The sequence below is a fragment of the Nuphar pumila genome, chromosome 2, assembly GCF_984573655.1.
Source record: "Nuphar pumila chromosome 2, dmNupPumi1.hap1.1, whole genome shotgun sequence".
Taxonomy (NCBI): Eukaryota; Viridiplantae; Streptophyta; class Magnoliopsida; order Nymphaeales; family Nymphaeaceae; genus Nuphar; species Nuphar pumila.
The window spans coordinates 141,594,468-141,616,929 of NC_143250.1; the positions used below are offsets into that span (position 1 = coordinate 141,594,468).

Sequence of the window (22,462 nt, forward strand, 5' to 3'; positions counted from 1 at the left end):
AAGAAGCTGGCAGACACCATCTCAAGAAATAGTAGGGTCAATCGGATGCTGGGAGTTAATGCTGACGAGAAAACTCTGAGAGCCCTGGCTGCAGGAGGCAACGACTGGTGTGGTGTTCATGTTACTCCTAAACCCAAACACATGACCCTTTTTGGGTTCACCGGTTGCAGTCATCCATGTTGCAGGATCAAAAGGCGGATGCTGAGTGGAGTCATCGTCATATCGCTCTTTCATCTGTTGATCGTATGACTCCTACAAAGTAATGATTATAGTATGAATTAATAATTAGGAATTACAATATTTATGATAATGTAATTCATGGTAACTTGTATATTACAATGTTTATTAATACAATAAATACATACCGTTGTCGCTCTCGGCTTTTTTGATACGAACTCTCCCGTGCTCTTACGTTTATGTGTTTCAACAAACACATCATTATAAGGCACAATGCCTTCTTTTTCAGCTTCCTGTAAGGTTAAATAATAAAAAAAATCAATTAAAAAGTATGCAAAAATACTTATAAATTTGACAATATATATTGATGAGTTATCATTTTCTTCTGGTGACTCCCAAAAGTCCTAGATCCACCTGTGTGTAGATGGGCATCAAGTATCTTCGCTCGATTTTGTGCAGCATTTGCTGAGCGGTTTCCAAATTCATGGCTCACCCACTTGTCGCACATTGTATCCCAATAATTTGTCCTGATAGTAGAAGGGTCTTGGCTCTTCCACTGCAGTGGATCATCTATCCCTCCAACTGCTTTTATTGTTGCAGTCTTCATATTATGCAGCATGTCGACAAATCGACTGACAGCCACCTTCTACCACACTAGTCTCGCATCCTGCTCCTCTTTCACAGTCACGAAATGATTCGAAGCCTATAAATAATTTTAGAAAGTTAGTACACATGACTATAACAAAAAATTAAATATTAAACACATTAGATATAATAAATAATTATATACCATGAATGGGGACCATAATTTGTCCAACACCTCCTTCGAGTACTCTTTTCATTTAGTGATCGGTCCTGGAAGATGCTGAATTAGTGACTTCCTAATTTCTCGTATTACTTTTTGTGGCTCGAACTTTGTGTTGTACATGAATTGGTACACATTAACAATCGACTATCGATATACACTATTTATAAGATAAGTATTGGCCAAGTGATAATGAAATACTTATGATCGACTATCGATATACACTATTTAAATTAATCATCGTGTGTCAGACTGTGAAGACCCTGCATCCGGCGTTGTCTCATGATGTGTATGAGTAGCTAGTGTAGGTGGGTCATGTGCAGGCGAAACATCATCTACATAACAATAAGTTAGAAATTCACACAATGCATATTTAAACTAATAAAGTATATAATTATTTAAATGATATACCTATCAAAGCATTACGTGAAGATGAAGATTGAGACTGTCTATTACTGAACTGAGATCCTATAAAGATGATTAACAAGTAACAATTTTTATATCAACATATAAGCAAAAACATAATAAATTCCTATATTTAAATATAACACAAAGACATCTACCTAATGATGTCCCACGACCTCCACTTGGTCCTCGACCACTGGGTGCTCGACCACTGTGACTTCCATGAACCATATTCTAACAAATAAAAATATTATTTAGATCAGTTACATAACTCTTGATCTTAGCATGGACATGCCATATGCATGAAATGTAAAGATTTAAAGGTTCTACATGAATCAGTTTTATAACTATGCATGAACTGTGCATGTGCATGCTAAGTATGCATGAAATGTAACATGATATGCAATTCTATGAACATGGATACATAATCAAATAAAAAATAACTTTATGCAAGCATGTATACAGTCACATCAAACATGGCAATACATTCAAATCATTCATATCACAATAATGTCAAACATGTACCTGCAGTAAACACACTCCAATATCCCGCTAACTATAATCATGACTAGCATGGTCTCCGAACTATAAACATAAGAGCATATGAGAAAGTGATATAGTATGTATTACAAGATGTATTTCACTAGCTCGAGTATATTTCTTTATTACTTGTTTGACTTTCATATTCTTCTTTTTTCTCTTGCTCATCTTCGTCTTTTTCTTCATTGGGCACCCATCCACTTGGTATATCATTTGGATTACATTCTTTCATACGTGTGCCATCAGACAATAAAGATGTGACATGCAGACCATGTGTGACATTGTGACCATAAAAAAATCATACATATCATCTGATTGCTAGTAATCACCCTCTTCAACAATCTTATCTTCTTGCAACTGATCATACTCGGGGTATAGTTTAGACTTTACCTTGCAAACCACCCATCATTCATTTCTATCTGACTTTCTTGTATTCAGATCTGAAGTATAGTAAACTTGTTGAGCTTGTGATGCTAATATGAATGGTTCATATGTTTTAAGCTTTGATTTATGATTCACCTCCACAATGTCTGAAGCTTTGTCGACTCTTGTTATTGTGAGATCAAACCAATGACACTTGAATAAAGTTAATGTATTATTTATACCTAAGTAAGTCAACTCCATTATTTCTTCGATAACACCGTAGTAGTCAAGTTCATTTTCATCATAACTGCTACCCTTGACACACACACCACTATTCATCATTGGCTTGTTTACACCATAGTCTTTTATATAAAATCGATAACCATTTACGATGTATCCATTATAACATTGCACAACTTTGGTCAGACCATTTTATAAAACACATATTCCTTGGTCATTAACATCACCATGGCAGACCTACAAGCAGAAACAATGATTGTAATCATGACCAATTAAGTAACATATTATTATTTACACGGAAAGAATGCATGTCATCATTCTTACCAACTCTTTGAACTATGCCCCAAACTTATTTTCACGTTCTTTCTGTACTTCTGAATCAGTGAGATGTGGAAGTTCTCTTCGCAACTCCAGATCAAATCGTCTGCACTTAACAAATAATTATATTACTGAACCATGTACGTACGTAGAGAACTTAATGTAACATATGATATATATTTACTCGATGTAGAGGTCGATCGCTGAGCAATTAAAAAGGATATAGATTTGTGTTGCGTCTTGCTCTCGATCTTCCAAGAGTCTTGACCGGCAACTGCCAAAGGCATGCCCAAGGGGTGTAAATATCCATAGTTTGTCAGTCGATTATAGCTTCTCCACTCAGAACCTGTGCTCCATCGAGAGCTCCCTATCGACGAGTCGCCCCCTCCGGCGGCTTCAGCGTAGCATTCCACCAACTTTGATGAGGTCTAGTCCATGGAAGAGTTTTATGGCATCATCTCCGACGAGAGTCTTTTGAGAGAGAGAGAGAGATAACCTACGTAATATGAAGAGGGGATGATCATGGTGGGACTAGTCACCATCAATCGACCATCGTCGTCGGTTGTAATGGACGATCTCCAATGAAAACGACACCAAGCAAAGGGTGGTGGTTGTCTGAAAAAATAAATAAATGAATGAAAACCCTTTTCCCCTTACCTTCACCGACGCCGGTGGGGAGGTCACGCTGGTGGTAGTCTATAGCCGTGGGGTGGCCTTCATCAGCAAAACCACCAGTGATGTGGACCTAAGAGCAAGGAAATAGAGGAGGGGGGAGTGGTGGTCACGACGACGGTGCGACTACAGTCGATTTGGGGGGTAATCAGAGAGAGAAAGAGAATTTCGCGCCCTAGATGAGCCATTTTATATCGAAAATTAGTGACGAAAATATTATGTCGCCACTTTGTGATGGAGTAGTGACAAAAATATTCCACCACAAACTTCGGTGCCACTTATCAACAGAGTTTGCGATAAAATATCTTTGTCACGAATCCTTCGCTAATTAGAGATGGATTTTGAGACACAATTTGTCCGTCGCTAATTCCGCAACTAATTCCAATTTTAGGGATGACTAGTTTTCTCTAGCTAATCCGTCACAAATTTGAGATGAATTATTTCTGTCACAAATTTCCATCGCTAATGAATGCTTTTCTTGTAGTGTAACCCCAGCTTGCCAATAAAAAAAATCATAACTCAAGCACGACCCATATATCACTAGGTCTAGATTTAGGTGATCAAGATTATCAAAAAAATGTTCGGTCAGCATTTTTGTGTCTATACCTGGTATTCAGGTTCAGGCTGATGTGGATACCCAACGAAAACCTGATCCATTGACAGTTTGCAAAGTTGGTCCTCATTTCCTAAGTTTCATGTTTGAAGGGCACCAAAAAATCATAAGTACCTAAAGTTGCCAAATCCATTGAATTACAAACTCCCTCAAATATATCCCCGCATGCGAGAATCTATCACATAGGAAATTCAATTCTTGAGGGAAAATAAGGTAGTGATACGGTGAGACCCTGCCCATCCTTATATGAGCTGAACTGCAAAGCCTTTCATGATCCAACAAGCCAAATCGCAAAAGCCGTTTATCAACGAAGATTATACTATCGCCAGCGACGGAAAACAAGGTTTTTGTCATCAGGCGACATAGACCGCAAAACTTTTTGTCATCCGGCAACACAGGATGACAAAGTATTTTTTTTGTCCAAATCTTTGACATTTGTTGCTTTCATTACCATTCACTATTTTGGTGCATAAATTGGCCCAACCTCGTTCGGCAAGACCCAAACGGTCTCAACAACCCAATTGTTTTCAAAACAAGTTTGACTTCCTTCGGTGAGACCCAAACAGTCTTGGATGGGTTTTTAATGCAATTTTATCATGGACCATGCATAAATATAGATGAATAAAATGCAAATATTATGCATAATCAATGCATGTAGTGAAAGAGCTTATACACTGGATGCCAAATATGCCTTGGGGCGTCCCCATTGCTCCCGACCAAGCATGTTGCATTGCCAATGGGGCCAGCACCAACAAGATAAAAAACAACACCTTAGTGCTCTCATATTGCCTTTGTTGGTTTCTTTTTGCATACCAACACATAAACCATTTTGATATATATATATATATATATATATATATATATATATATATATATATATATATATATATATATATATATATAAGAACTGAAATATGAAAACTGGAAATATGGGCATTTCCAACACTTTTTTTTGCAAATCCAACCTTGTGGATGTGTTTGGCATGATGAATCTGCTAGGAATAAACCATTGGATAGTGCATTTTTGATGAAAAAAATACGAAAATGATTTTTGAATGCTTAAATATTTACAAATAATGTGAGCCATTGATTTTAAAGCCTTAAAAAATCTCATTTATGCATCAAAATTGGATTATTCAAGAGTTTGTTCTTATGAAACCAAGCCTGTAGATCATCCGCACGGTTAGATTCAAGAGAAGAAAAAAATTCATAAAAATTGCTGTTCACACATTAGTTCTCATATTATAGTGACTCTATATATAGTGTCTTGGAAAAAGGAACTGCAAGTCATATTGCATTCATTATATTCAACAATGAAAGAAACTCAGACATGGTCAGTTGGCAACTTTGCATTCATGTTTTTGACTAATTGGTGTAACTTCTCATGGATGGAAATAGGGGTGTCAATGGGTCAGGTTTGACATAGACCCGAGCCCTACTAAACCCTAGGATCAAGGTTTGGTGATAAAAAAAAAAGTGGTCCAATTAGAAACATGGTCCGACCCAAAAGGGTCCTGATTAGTATATGAATCCGGGTATGGTTTGTGAAATTTCATACTAGACCTGGGTTTGACCCAAGTTTCGAGTAAGACCCATGATTTTTCGATATAAAAAGATAAAAACATGCTATTTTACCTCGTATGGACTGGGCCTGGTTCATGTAATCCCTATAGGGCCCAGGTATGGTTTTTCTTATAAAAGACACGATAATATCTGGGTCCAGACCCGCTACTCGCACTTCAAAACAGGTCCAGGATCAGACTCACTTGGGTCCGAACCAGATCCGACCCGTTGACACCCCTAAAGGAAATGAAGGGAAAACAAGTGGAAAAAACAACTGTTTTGTCTTACAGCTTCTAGGTAAATGGATTGGATAAATATTGTACCCAAACCTCTTAACGAGCCTACCATGTCTGAACACAAGCCAAGCAGCCAGTGTTTGGTTCTTGGCTTGTTGGTTGCAACTAGTTCAACGAACTGCTTATATTATGCTTGACAATCTCACTTTACAAAGCGTAAAAGAGATACTTAGCCGGCCAAATAGGGGTGGCCATCGGGTACCTGGCCCGAATCTGGTAGTTTGTAGTCCCGGCCGGAATAATATCAGGCCGGAATGATGTCGGGGCCGGGCCCTTGTGTAAAATACACAGGGCTCGACAGGCCCGCCTGTTAACTGGGTCAGGCCTAAATGGCCCGGCCCAAGTATGGCTGATCCTTGCCGAGGAAGAGAGTAAATTTATTTGAAATATGAGCTATCTGGCCCTCATAAGCCAGGAGGGGATCCTTTATCAAAAAAAGGACCCCTTGGATGCCATTCATCTGTGCAATGGACAGCATCTAACCAGTATGGTTGGATTGCTTGTCTCTCAGATGGGGCCCATTTTTCAGAGCCAGATGGAGAGTCCAGATCGGGTGCATTATGATTGCACAAAATTTTGTGCATTAAGCACTCCATCGCCCTCCATCAGGTCTTGGGTCCCACACCTGACAGGACCTGTCCCCAAGATGGAGGGTGATCAGGTACTTGATGCACAAATATTTGCGCAATCATTTGCACCTGATATTTTCACCTAGATGGACAGCGTCTAAACTGTTTTGAATGGACAGTCGAAAATCAGCCATAAATCACACAGATGAACGGCATCCAAGGGACCCCTAACAATAACAGTCAGGGGTATCTCTGACCTGATCTCCTCGCAAGAATAGTATTTACCATATCCTTTTGTACTGCCATCTAATCGAGGCCACCAAATTATGAAATCTTACAGCTCACAGTGAACCAGTGAAAGCCACCGAAAAAAAAGGAAAAAACAAGTTATTTTATTTATTTATTCAAGTACTTCCTTACTCAACACTATCAAATCCAGCTTTGTTAATTAAGAAATTATAGACTTTCATGTTCTTAAAGTCATCTGCAGAACCAACTAAAAAACTTAGTCTAAAAAGGCACACATCTTGTTTTTCAGAAAACCATATAACCAAGATTGTTCCATACTTCCAAAAATAGTCTTCTCCGGGTGAGCCAAGTCCAGATTTGAAACTTAAGGTGGTAGAAAATGTCAAATATGTTTTTTTAGAGAGAGGAAAATGAATTGCTTGTATTGAAGATAAAACCATGAAAGGCAGTTGCAGATCAGAGTTCAGTGACGAAAGGTTAATGTTTAGAGAATGAAATAGTTGCAGATTACAAACAAACAAAGGACGAAGACAGTGGAGTTCATTGAAGCCCCCCTTATTCCCAGCCATATGAAAAACGTCCATTAGGATAAACTTACACAGCGCCTTCGGATTCTTGCAATCGCCGCCATGAACCCGAGAGTTCCTTTCCTTCCAAATCCCCCACCAAGTGGTAATGATCCAGCAACGCCAAATGAAAATCCAGTGTTTCCTACAACAAACGGTGGGTCATGCAACATATCCGGGCATCAAGATTCCTGAAGCACATTGATATTCACCCAAGTCCAGTATGCCTTAAAAATCTCTTGGAAATAAGAACATTCCCAGAACAAGTGGTAACCAGATTCTAATTGGCAACCACACATGTAGCACTCACTCGGGAGATATAAACCCCACTTTAGGATATTTGAATGGGTTAAGGCTCTATCATACAGAAGCAACCACGCGAACAGCTTCGATCTTGGAGAGGTGCCCGAAGACCAGAAACATTCAGTAGGGACGATGTCAAATATGTTTCAAACATGCAAGAGGGAGCCCATCTAGTATCTTCAAATCAGAAACATTCATAATGACTCTGAAATGGAGTTTCCTACAATGATCTTACATAATGAGCTCATAATAACACAGTTATAAGGCCTCAAATTTTTTTTTTCAAAATAGCAGTGACAAGTTCGGTCTTGTTCATAAATTATAAGGAAAAGTTATTCAAACAAATTTTAAGCTTTTCACGTTGCCAACTATGTGTTGAGATAGTGAGATCAGGGTTACTCAAAGCTTCTTAGATAGGTCCGAAAACTCACTTCGCGATACTCCTTGCCAGTTTTTTAAAACCCGGTGACTCATCACTCAGCTCATCGCTCGTCTTTGAGTGACTCACTTTTATTTTATATAAAATATATAAATATATGTATATATTATCTATATTTTATAGTATTTTACTAATATATGATATATAATATACATTATATGATATTTTTTTAATATATTTAATGTAGAATTGTATTAATACATGCATAATCATATTTTATATATAATATACATAATATTTACATTATATTTTATATAATATATGCACTTATATATAAAAATATATTATATATGTATATATATGCATGACTAACCCTCGACCCAGTTTTGTTAAAGTTGGGTCACCTGGTTTTGACCTGGTGCCTAGGCAATCCAAGCCGAGTAACCGAGTCATCCAGGCAAGTTTTTAAACCATGCTCCTTGCTTTTGAAACTTGATAAGAACCTTGATTCCCCAACGCTTCTCCAATGCTTTTCATACGGTTCATCTATTCTTCTATGTTCTCTTACTCAACTTTTCTTGTTTTTTTATGAGTTTTTTTTCACTCACTTCAATGTGCTTTATGGTCATCATTTAGATTTTGTTAAAAATTTAATTCTTACACTAAACATCATGAAATTTAATATTAGTCACTTTTATTTTAGTTTTTATTTGGGTTTCATTTTGATTCCCATTCAATTCTTACTATACACACACATATATATTCCTCGCTTCCCGCTTCATATACATTTTTAAATGCATCGCTTCTCGCTTCCGCTTCCAGTATTGTTTTTTGCTTCCTAATCTGACAACCTTGAGTGAAATACTAAGCAATCGTTGACAATTATCATCATGTCAACAGCTTAGGAGCATCTATTACTTCAAGAATGAGGGATGGCTTACTTGAAATAGAAAAGCTTGCCAAAATTAAATATATACATCTTACAAAATGATATATAACATGCCTGGTAAACAATCAGGAACAAAACTCCCTAATATGGAGACAACTAGCACAACCATTTCCATGTATGCACAAGCCAGTAGCCCAGAGCTGCAACTTCTGTATCAAGCTAGCACCTTGTCCTCGCACTCCTCTTCAACTTCGCCATCTGCAATGCAACAGATTTCAGAGATGGAAGGAATAAAAGGGCTGTCCTGACAGTAAAGAGTATTTATGATTCATTGTTGCAACCAAAGAACCTTAATTTATTGGTATTTGCTTATATACAACCGAGTGACAGAAGAAAAGAAACACGGGACATGACAGAAGCCAATGTCATCATATGATAGAGTTGTTACCAGCAAGTCCAATGGACAAATTTGCTTGACGATCAGCCTCTGCATTTAATTCCTTCAGTAGACAAAACCAACTTTGTTAAGGTGGTAAAATGAACAAGGATAGAATCAGAGCATCACAATTTTAAGATGTTGACAGAGGTAGTTCAGAAGAAAAGAGAAAAGGGCACCCTGTAATCATTCGTTAAGGTATATTAGCTGATACATGGATAAAGTCGATGATTCAAGCGGAATAGAGTTTTATAGAAGGTTGCATGCCTATCATGCATCCTACAGTCACTCTATAAGACACCCACTAGCAAACTAACTGATTCACAAAAATATCTCATCGAACATAATCACTCCAATCTAAAAACTTCCCACAGATTGTGGAAATTGTCTGAACTGGATAAATTGGAAGATGTACAAGCTCTTAAACACTGCGATCATAAACATAATTCCAGACTCTTCATGAATCAGAATATGACATGATTTCTGATTTTCTCCATAAAACAAAAATGGAAAGCACAAAATTAGACCAGGTCATATACTGAAATATCTTTATAAACTCAACCAAAACTAAAACAAGAGCATTTGATAATTTAGGAAAGATGACTTCCACTAAGGAAAAGATGTAGTTGGCCAACATAACAGCTTTTTGTCATATTTTGTGTTTTTTGGTCCAACCTGGATAGTACAAACGAAAAACTCATTTAACAGTGGCAGAAATACTAAAAGTACATGCCTTATTCATTTTCTAATAACCTCTTGATCCATGTTTTTGTTATTTTATTATAACCTCTTTCCTCGGGGAAAAGGTTTTTCCACCTTCCATCCAGATAGCAGGGAGCACTCAAGCATCAGAAGAAATAGCACAAGATTGAAAAACAACAAAAAAAATGGTTGAAGCATAGACAACATGCTGGAAAATCTCTTAGGCTTTAGAAGCATGACAAAACAAAAAGCAAAAAGATTTTGCAAATTATCCCCAAACCATAACTACCCAGAGAAAAAGTGTCATAAAATAGAACATACTACCTAAAGAAACAACCCAAAAGAATAGAAACCCCAAGCAAAAAGACCCTACAATCATGGACAACCTCATGAAGATTTGACAAGGCTTGAATGAGTATGAAAAAGGAAATAAACAGAATCATGGACAAAAAAAAGAACTGCATTGATAACAATAGAACATATAAAAGATAATAGGTAAATATATGTGTGTATATGCACAAGCCCATGTGCACAGCGTGAAACTATAAACACAAGAAAGAACACCTAAGTTGACGCTATTATGGTTAGTATATGACATATTCACAGTTTGAGACGGATACTCTGTATAGAAGATTTAATTTTTTTACAAGGACAAAATGCACAACATACCCATGCCAACAATGGCACCTCTTGGTGCTCGCGCTGAGCTGCCATATATGAACATTCACATGAATTAAATGAGACTTGAGAGAATTTTTGAAGTTAACCATTTCAACATTTAACTTTTCAAAGGAAGATTCAAGCTGGCAAATGTGAACTGCTTTCATCGTATAAGATAAATTACATGAGATACGGATCCAACATAGGGACAAAAATGATTACGAAAGGAACAGAAGATACCCCTCCAATTAAATGAAATCATAACACTATGGATATTCATATTGTCCTAGCAACTTTAGTATAAGGATAATTTCTCTTCCTTGAAAAAGTACCTCTCTCCTACAATTTATAATAAAGGTAAACCTTTTAAACTGTAATGAAGCAGGCGGAAAACAAAAATACAATGTGTTTAAGCACAAATACAAGTCCACTAAGGGACAATACATGGGTCAAGACCAATACAAGGCACAATAGTGCATACAAAAGCTACAAAGAACCGAATAAGAGAGCACAAGAGATCAAAAATATAAATCCTATTGAGAGAATAATGCTTTAGAGAAGCATGAAGCATAGGAGGGGAAAACCCCCCATATATACACATTTGTATGGCCCTGGGGAGCTCCCGACAACTATAAATATAGCCGGTCTTTTGACCATAGAGCCCTCATACTTTACAAAAAAGACAAAAATAAATAAAGATCCCTAGTGGACAAGTCCCTATTACACATGTAAAATGATCAAAATGCCCCTAGTGATAAACATATTTTAACACCCCCCTCAAACTTATGGTGTGATCACCGAAAGCTTGTTGAGGAGAAAAATAAACCGAGCTGCAAAAAGTGCTTTAGTGAAGAAATCTGCAAGTTGGTATTCTGATTGACGTAGCATACGGCAACTCGATAGTCCCTCTCAGATATTCATCACGTCCATAATGACAGTCCATCTCAATGTGCTTATTTAGAAGCTCCATAGTTGTAGTCATTACACTATACTCAACTTCTATAAAAGGTAATGGGACTTTCTATTGCTTCTTGCATCTTCAAGAAATTAAATAATCTCCTAAAAAGACACAAAAATCAATAATTAAGATTATATCATTAGGGTTTCCTCCTCAATCAGCATCAATATACACAAATTAAATCTAAAGAGGAAGACGAAGATAGGAAAAACTCTTTAGTTATTGAATTTTTAATATATCTAACAATCTGCAAAACTGCACTTATGTGCACAGTGGTTGAGGTGTGCTGGAATCGACTTGCGGCATGAACCGCATGGGCAATATCCGATCTGGTGATAGACAAGTAGGTGAGGGATCCAATCAGTTGTCTATATGGTGTAGGATCATCAAGCAGTGCTTCATCTTCTAACCTTAGTTTTGTATTGACAACTTCAGGAGTTTTCACCTTCTTGTCATCTGAAATACCTGACTTAGTACAGATGTCAGCAACAATTTTCATCTGGGACAAAATATACCCTCTAGGCAAGTAGGCAACTTTTATTCCTAGAAAATATCTCAAAAAACCCAGATCAGACATATCAATTTTTTTTTTAAATAGTTTTGATTTCATCAACTGCCTTTTTGTCATTGTTGGTGATTATCGTATCATTGACATACAGTAGAAGTATAACAATGTTAGTACCTATATTCTTAACAAAAAGAACAGTGTCAGTATAACAAGATCGATAACCCAAACCAATCATAACAATACTGAATCAATCATACCAAGCCTTAGAGGATTGTTTAAGTCCATACAAAGTCTTTCTTAGCTTGAGAGTTTTATGTTTTGTAATGTCAAACCTCAGAGGAGGATCCATGTAAGCTTTTTCAGTAAGTTTTTCATTTAGAAAAGTATTTTTGACATCTAATTGATAAATAAGTCATTTTTTGATGGAGACAACAACTATTAGGGTTCTCACACTAGTTATTCTCGCTACTGGAGCAAAGGTTTCTTCATAACCAATTTTGTCTTCTTAAGAATACCCTTTATCAACCAATCTAGCTTTGTATCTTTTTAGAGTTCCATCACTTTTAGTTTTGACCTTAAATACCCATTTACATTCTATGGGCATCTTATTTAAAAGTAAATCAACTATTTCCCAAGTGTTAGCCTCTTGAAGGGCTTGCAATTCTACATTCATGGCTTCAATCTAATGACGACAATTTTTTGCTTCATTATAATGTGATGACTCATAAAAGAAATGGAGTGTTATTAAACAAGCTCTATAGTTTGGAGAAAATGAGTCATAGGACACAAACCTGTTTGGTGCAATGGAAACTCGATCGAATCTCCTGAGTGTTGACTCTTATATGGGTAGACCTTGTGAATAATTTTCAAGAGCATATAGTTGGTTTCTTTGCTCACGTCGGGTATAGACTTGTATATTACTAGAAGGATTTTCAACTAAATTGTCATCACTATGAGATGTCTCTAAATTACCATTACCACCATCCTATGCCACATAGGTACTGGTGTGGGTGCGGAGGGTACGATACGGCAATTTCGAAAAATGTGGGTACGAGAACATGGCTATATATATATATATATATATATAGGAAAACTGGAATATGTTTACCAACCAAATATGTTCGCTGGTATGAATCAAGATTTTCATAGGTTTTTTTGCAAATCTAATCCTGCAGATGCATTCAGCGTGGTCCATTTCCTAGGAATCAATCATCGTAATCGGATCAAGAAATGTGACTTTTTATGCTTGAATATTTATGAAAATTCTAAGCCATTGATTTTCAACCCTTAAAATATCCTTCTTATACATCATAATTGGATGATCCAAGAGTTTGTTGTTATAAAACCAAGTGTCTAGATCACATCTGTACGGTGAAATTTACGAAAAAAATGTAAAAAAACCTATGAAAATCTTTGTTTCTACCAGCAAACATATTTGGTTGGTAAACATATTTTAGTTACCCATATATATATATATATATATATATATATATATATATATATATATATATATATATATATATATATATATATATATATATATATATATATATATATATATGGGGGGTGTGGGTGTGTATTTTAAATGTAAAAAAAAGGGGTAAAATAAAAAAAAAATTAAACATAAAAGGGTGTAAAAGAAAAAAAAGAGGTAAAATGAAATTTCTTAAAACTTTAATGGGTGTTTTCCTTTTAATATAAAAATGAAGGGATAATTTGTAACACATTCCCACCGCCTCTCTCTATACATACGAAGGAGGAGGAGGACCCCATACCTCTCTCTCTCTGTATATGAAGAAGAAGATGAAGAAAGGAGGTAGGTACCCCCCTCTCGTTTACCCCCACCCAGGTCAATGCCCCCAAAAAAATGAGGGGGAAAATGAGAGAGCGAGAGAGGGGGTACCGAGGGAGAAGAGAGAGAGAGACAGAGAGAGTACCAGGTCATTGGGAAGAGGGGTTGAGGGGCACGAGAGAGAGAGAGGGGCATTTATCGCGGTGAGGGAGACCAAATAGTCCCACCCCTTTGACCACAGGTCAAACATCACAAAAAAAAAATTGGATCGGGTTGAGGTTGGACCTAACCGACAGGTACCTATGTTGTGTTGTGTCGACATGAGTACAACACCCCATATGGCGTGTCTATGTGACATAGCCACCATCAGGATGTACACCATGAATATCATTATCTAAAGAGTTATCACCAATAGAGATATCGTCATGATTTATTTCACAATCATTTGATTCAGAAGAACCAACTTCTTTCCTTGGCAAAAGATCAAACAAAAAAGTATAGTCTACTTCCTCGTGATTGTTCTTTTTATGAAAACCATTCTCATTTTTCAAGAAGGTCACATCTTTATAAATATATAGTTTGTTGTTTTTAGAATCAAAACACTGATAACCTTTTTAATTCTTTTCATATTTAATAAAAACACATTCAATAGCTTTTGGAGATAATTTATCATTTTTATCAGAGAGAGCAAAACATTTGCAACCAAAAATCCGTAATAGCTTAAAATCGAGTGTCATTTTAAATAATTTTTCGAATGAAGAAATATTTTGTAAAGATGATGAAGGCATTCCATATATTAAATAGGTTGAAATCAAGACGGCTTCGGCCCAAAAAATTTTAGGAATATCTTTAGAAATAAGTAGGGTTATAATGGTTTCCATAATATGTCTATGTTTTCTTTCCGCTAACCCATTTTTTTGAGGGATTCTACGGCAAGATCTTTGATGACAAATTTTATTTTGCTTTAAATAATTTTAAAATTTTTTGTATATATTTTTCACCTGAATCAGACCTAAATATAGAAATATTGCTTTGAAATTGATTTTTAATTATCATGTGAAATTCTTTAAAGAATGAGAAAACATCTGATTTTAAGCTAAGGAAATAGATCCATACATATTTAGTAAAATCGTTAATGAATGTAACATAATATGAATAATATTATAACCACCTTCAGACATGACCGGAGATGGGTCCCACATATCCGAATACACTAACTCAAATAGTTTCTTAAAAACAAAGGTATTTGGAAAAGGAATTGATTTCAATTTTTCAAGTATACAATCTTTGCCAACAATATCTTTTTTCATTCCAAAAAGTTTTCGCAAAAGAGAATAAATTCAATTTTGAAAAGCTTGGATGTTTAGTCTTTTATGCCAAGTTTAAATATCTTTATATTGGACATAATTACAAAATAATTTATAGGGAAGAGATCTTGCACAGAGTAAACCTTAGATTAGGAGATTTCACATCTATGTTCAAAAATTTGTGAAACAAAAAAGAGATCTAAATTTAATTCAGGAACTCTAATTTTTTGAACAAAGAATTTTTGAAAATTTTTAAAATTTAGAGTTCCAAAACCTATGAATTTTAAAGATGTCCCATTGGTGGTGGAAACATAAGATAAATTTGAGTTGGTGTATATATCGAAAAGAACTTTCTCATGTGGAGCCATGTGAAAGAAAGGCCCGCGTAAAAAATCCAAGAACACGCACCTGGAGGAGAGGATGAGGCAATGGTGGCACCCAATGTAGAGGATGGTGTCTTGAGAAATTGTTGAAGTGCCTCCATTAATTGACTAATACTATCTTTGAGATCTCCATTTTTGCTCATTTCTTCATTCTTTTTAAATGTGAATTCTCCAACGGAAGCCACTTTGTTTTTAAGCTTTGGGCATGCCAATTTGATATGATTGGGTTCATTACAAAAATGGCAAACAATCTTTCTCGATCCTCCATTGTTGTTTTGCCTCCCAAAATGTGAAGGCTTGTAGGTCCTTACATTGTTGTCGGGTCTAGACACCACCAACACTTTATCTCCTCCTTTAGACATGCCAATACATGTTTCATCAAGAGGCAATGGAGAGGATCTATGGAGAAGGGAAGATCTAAATGTTCAAACTCCGCGCGTAAACCATGAAAAAACTGAAAGAAGTGTTCTTTTTTCGTTTGCTCACGCCTAAGTTCTACATCCTCGACGACTACCCGCTTAGGATTAAGGAGTGTTAACTCATCCCACAAAGAGGATAAGGCACTAAAGTAATCTCAGACACTCATGCCCCTTGTTTGGTAATCTTAATATTCTCTTGCAAGAAATAGTCTTACAAGGTCTTTTTGGGTATACATACCCTTCATAAATGACTGTCACATTTGCCTTTCTAAATTTGGCAATGTTGGCACATATCTCAATATCCATATTATTCATGAACCATAAAAGAATTTTGGCAAGGTCGTTCTCCCAATCCTCTACCTTTAATTGATATGCATGTAATGGCTTTTGTTTGGTCTTCTCCTTCAAGAGACTTTTCTTGAACTTTTTCAAGCATCCAGAATGACAGAAAATTGAGAAAAACAATTTCTCATTGATTACAAAAGCTTTAACATATCTAAGTTAAAGCCCCTGAATTAAAACCTCCATGATAAAAATCAATTAGATATTTACAACAATATACAGAACCTATTTCTACCCAAATATCCTAAAACACGTAGAAAAAGAAACTGAGATTTCACACCTCATTTTACCTTCAAGCATTCAGAATGACAGAAAATTGAGAAAAAACAATTTCTCATTGATTACAAAAGCTTTAACATATCTAAGTTAAAGCCCCTGATTTAAAACTCCATGATAAAAATCAATTAGATATTTACAACAATATACAGAACCTATTTCTACCCAAATATCCTAAAACACGTAGAAAAAGAAACTGAGATTTCACACCTCATTTTACCTTCAAGCATTTAGAATGACAGAAAATTGAGAAACTTCCAAATAAATAAAAGATATCCATAGTTTACAAAACAGCTGCATTCTTCTCCTGCCACAAAGTTTAATTCAAAAAATATGCATGCCAATTTTTCTTTCAGAATTATACTAATTGATCCATTTCTACAAGTATTATTACTTTTCACATCAAGAGAAACTAAGGTCGACCAGTCCTAGAAATATGAAACAATGGACTCAGTCTGCCATTAAATAACAAAGAGCCAAATAAGAGAGCACAAGAGATAAAAAATATAAATTTTATTGAGAGAATAATGCTTTAGAGAAGCATGAAGCATAGGAGGGGGAAAACCCCTATATATACACATTTGTAGGGCCTTGGGGAGCCCCAAGAGTCGTTGGGAGCTCCCAATGACTATAAATATAGTGTTAAAATGTACCCATCAATTGTTGTAATTAGTTATATTTTATATATATAAAAGATGATACATATACATATATGGTATATATGTATATGTATCCTCCTATTTATATATATAAAATATATATTTTCCTTTTGTTTAGCCGTAGGGGTATTTTAGTCTTTTCCTCTGTTTTACGCACATTCACTTTATGAATGTGATTGTAATTTATTTTATTTTTCTTTTTCTTTTATTTTTTATTTCTTTTTTCTCAAGTACCAAAAGGTACCTTGGGGGGCCCACTCAAATAGACGTTGGGCCCCTTCCAACGGTCACATTTGTGACCGTTGGAGGGGCTCCAACGTCTATGAGTGGAGCCCCTCCAAGGCTCCTTTTTTGTTGTTATAAATAGGGGCTCTCCCCTTTGTATTTCTTACTTCTTGAGGGAGCTTATGCTCCATTGTAATGGGGTTTTTACCCCTTCTCCATTATTCTTCAATGATATGCAACTTATGACTTTATGTCATATTTTTCCCTTTTTATGGGTTTTATGTGTTAGCACATTATGTGCTTATGTTGTTTCCCTTTAATGGGTATATTTGCACTTCACGTGCATAGATATGGGTTCATTATTGAACCCAATGTATTTCAAGTCACTTTCTAACATGGTATCAAAGCCCGGTTACGATGGGGTTGTCCTTTGGTGCAACGGAAAGCGTGTCGCTCAAGAAATGGTGAAGTATTCATTGCTCTTCCTAAAGTATTATGCTTTTGAAGTTATTCGGTATGTATCCCTTTTCTTAAAAGTATTATGCATTTGAAAATATGTTTCTTGCATATAGTTTGTTCATTTAATGGTCATGATAGTTGAATTATTTCTTTTCACATTTCGTGTGCTCATATATTTTGAAAATATCTCCTTTTAAATTTGGTGAAATCGTTTGTTGTCCAAATATAAAATTCGTGTTTTTCGAACTACTCATCGCATATAATAGTAATTTATGTTTTTAAAAATTACCTTCAATTATGTGAGATTTATAGTTCTTATATAAATATTTCATGATTGACCTATAAGTTAACTTTTAAAAATTATATATATGATTTCTTGCTAAAATAATGATCTTTGCTTAAAATTTTTTAACTCTCATATGAACCCTAATTTGATTCGAGTTCCCCTCTTGATTATGGATTTTAGTGCATTTTTGAAAAATTTGATATAATCATTATATGAGAATTTCTCACATCTAAAATCTTTGTTGAATCCTAAAGTAGTTCTTGTTAATGATGACTTATAAGAACTCCTAAAAAGTTTTTCAATGTTTCTTTTTTTGAAAAATTATTTATGATAAACCATTAGGAAAGATTGTTTTAAAAGGAATTTCCCACATAGAGTGCATAGTTCATCTATTACATCATTTTTGGTATAAATGATTTCATTTTTCATCCTTATAAACTTGTTGGTTTGTATTTTTCATAAGGTTTCGAAACCTCTTAATAATATCTTTAAAGATGCCTACATTGGCCATAATATGGTTTTCTTTGTCCTCAATTGCACTTATCAAGCATGTAATTACATAATTAAAATTTGAGAATTTCAAGCATTGCTCTTTTTATAAAGTGCATACTTACTCACTTTTGTGTATTTTTGTATTTTGTGCACATTTGCTTCTCAAATATTTTGCGCTTGTATGCATTCCCTCTTTTTTATGATATACATGCCTTAGTGCATGTTTGTTTACACCTTGGTGTGTATTTGTTCAAGTATTGTATGAGTGCCTTCGTGCACATCTTTTATAAAGCCTTGTGTGCTTACATGTGTATTGTCTCTTCGTAGACATTTTTTGCATTATGGAGCCTTTATGCACATTTCTTTTTGTGAAAAATATAATGAATTTAGATATTGAGTTCTTGTTAAATCATTGTAAGTGCTTATAGCACTTTGTATGTGTCCGCATATCTCATCACAATCAAAGAATATTTTAAAATTGTTGTATGGGATTTAATTCCAAATCTATAAATTTTCAAGTGTTTTTTTAATATTCTTTCCTTGAGTATTGTGTTAAAGCCTTCTTTGTGAACCATTACGGTTCTTATGATTTCTTTGATTAAAAGCTTGATTGTTTTGATGAATTCTTTATGTTGTTGTGTTTGTTGCTTAAGTCTTTTTTGGTACAAGACTTCTTTTGAAGATTAAGCATAATTCGTGTTTATGCAAAATTGTTTTGATGGATTATATTGGACCTTTGATTCAATTGGTTAATCGGTCCTCTTTGTAAAAACTTTTATTTGGAAAATGATTCCTTATGTGTTTATTGCCCTTTTGTGGCATTTATGTTTGTCCATCACATGTTATTTAATGCATCATTTATTTGGCCTTAGTATTGTTATATTAGAGATGTTTGTCGAGGTGAGTTATGGGCCCCTCGTGTTGTATCATTTTTAGATTGTCCACCTTCCATATTATAGATGGTTGTTAAGGTGAGTTATGGGCACCTTGGGACTCTAAAATGATTTGTTATTTGATCTCTAATTATGAGTGTGACACTCATTTTTTCTCTTGTGCCATTGATATTATGGATGCTTCTATGTAAATGTGATGGACATATGGTATTTGAAACCTTAAATGTTTTAAGGTACATTTAAAATCAAGATGTTTTGGGATTATAGCCCAACCTTTTATTTGTTTATGAATCTTATGAGTGCATTTGCACATTTGTGATTCCGTATTTTGTGCTCGTTGTGCACATGTGTTCTTGTGTTTTTTCACAAGTGTTCTTGGTGTGTATGTTCACACATTTGTTCTAAAGAATATTATTTTATCGGTTGTAGTATCTTGTTGAAGATACGTTTTACTTGCATTTATTCCAAAATGTTATTATGAGTATTCTTTTTTTAAAAGGAATATTGTTTCATTCGAGGTTTATTTTCATTACAAGTTTATTACCTCAAAAGTCTTTTCCTTTTATGCCCATTATCTAAGTGTCATCATATGTAGACAAGAATTTTATTACACCTTCGTGTGTTTTTAGCCCTTTGTTGGCTTTTGCTCTCTCGGTCTAGTAGCTGAACACACTTGACTTGAGTGTTTTTATATGTAGACAAGGCACGTTGATTCACACCATGGTGTGTGATTTTTAGCCTATGTTGGCGTTTGTGTCCTTGTTCTAGTCGCTTAGATGTATGCCTATGGTTGGCTTATTTCACTCATTTCAAGAGCTATCTTATGTAGACAAGATATGCATTGTGTTTTAGCCCATGGTTGGCTTATTACTCTTGTTCTAGTAGCTAAACATACTTGGTTTTAAGTGTATTTTTACGTAGACAAGAGATACTTTTTAGTCCATGTTGGCATGTATTCTCTTGCTCTTGTCGTAGATGCACTTATTTCAAGTATTATTATATGTAGACAAGAGGTTCGTTTACATACCTTTGTGTGTGTCTTTGGCCTTTAATGGCTTTATATTCTTGATCTAGTAGCTTATACACTTGATTTATGGGTTTTTGGAGGACTAACGAGGAAGTTGTTTGTAATGAATAAACTATTATTGAAATTTGCAAAATTCCATTCATGACTTGTATTTTTCAAGTAAATCATCTTTTTGATATGCATATCAAGTTGATTTCTTAGCATTTAATCTATATATTAAGTGTTTATGGTTTTTGCCATCCTTATATGTAAAATGTTTTTTTTTTCAATTAAGTGTGACTTTCATAAATGTTTTAAAAACCTTGTGAACTCTTGGGTTTATTTTGCCTAAAGTATGCTTGGAGACTTCGTTTCTCTTATTTGGAACTTCACTACATGTTTGAAGCATGTTTTAATTCTTTGAGTATTAATTCATATAATGATTCGTATATGCATATGCTCTTTATGGCCTTTTTTGGGCTCTCATTCAATAAAGCATATGTATGTTATGCCTCTTCGTAGGCTTCTTGTGGTATCCCTTAGTGGATCATTTTGTTATTCCCCATTATGGGGTTATATTTGTCCAATGGTGGACCTTATGAATGCATTATGCATTCTTGCAATTTTTGCATAATTTGCTTCCGCTCATTTTGTTTTAACATAATGTATGATTTAGAAACTTTGGTTTTTCTAAATTTGTCGTTTCATACTAAAGTAACTATCATATTATGCATAAATTTTGCACCTTGTTAGGAATGTTCTTTTTTGAGTAAAGTGCAAAGATATTGTTTACTTGTTCTTTGTTGTTTTCTTTTCTCAGGATCTTGGAGATAGGACAAAGGGAAGTACCCTGGATGGTTCGGGAAATGAGTTCATCATTTGAAGACAATTGGAGGAAGGCTATTTCAAGTTTCATTGCATCCTTGCCGAAGCCGCTTGGAGTCGCCGAAGCCTCGTGGAGTTTTGCCCTTTTTTCAATCTTTTCGTTTCCCTGCAAAGCTTGAGGGGGGGTGTTAAAATGTACCCATCAATTGTTGTAATTAGTTATATTTTATATATATAAAAGATGATACATATACATATATGGTATATATGTATATGTATCCTCCTATTTATATATATAAAATATATATTTTCCTTTTGTTTAGCCGTAGGGGTATTTTAGTCTTTTCCTCTGTTTTACGCACATTCACTTTATGAATGTGATTGTAATTTATTTTATTTTTCTTTTTCTTTTATTTTTTATTTCTTTTTTCTCAAGTACCAAAAGGTACCTTGGGGGGCCCACTCAAATAGACGTTGGGCCCCTTCCAACGGTCACATTTGTGACCGTTGGAGGGGCTCCAACGTCTATGAGTGGAGCCCCTCCAAGGCTCCTTTTTTGTTGTTATAAATAGGGGCTCTCCCCTTTGTATTTCTTACTTCTTGAGGGAGCTTATGCTCCATTGTAATGGGGTTTTTACCCCTTCTCCATTATTCTTCAATGATATGCAACTTATGACTTTATGTCATATTTTTCCCTTTTTATGGGTTTTATGTGTTAGCACATTATGTGCTTATGTTGTTTCCCTTTAATGGGTATATTTGCACTTCACGTGCATAGATATGGGTTCATTATTGAACCCTAAATTTTATTGAGAGAATAATGCTTTAGAGAAGCATGAAGCATAGGAGGGGGGAAACCCCTATATATACACATTTGTAGGGCCTTG

At 35.1% G+C, this 22,462-nt stretch overlaps 1 protein-coding gene across 5 annotated transcripts in view; it reads right to left on the reverse strand.

Moving 5' to 3' along the window:
* Positions 1-8,997: 8,997 nt before the first annotated feature.
* Positions 8,998-22,462, reverse strand: part of LOC149847374 (uncharacterized) — a 35,890-nt gene continuing 22,425 nt past the window's right edge. For 4 of the 5 annotated variants that reach the window (XM_089996971.1, XM_089996973.1, XM_089996968.1 and 1 more), the window contains 2 exons: positions 9,396-9,447; positions 8,998-9,205 (listed from right to left, as the gene is read on the reverse strand). In XM_089996971.1, coding sequence (XP_089853097.1) covers positions 9,162-9,205; positions 9,396-9,447 — 96 coding nt within the window. In that variant the 3' untranslated portion in view covers positions 8,998-9,161. The remainder of the gene's footprint in view (positions 9,206-9,395; positions 9,448-22,462) is intronic. The other variant, XM_089996972.1, reaches the window with a different exon arrangement.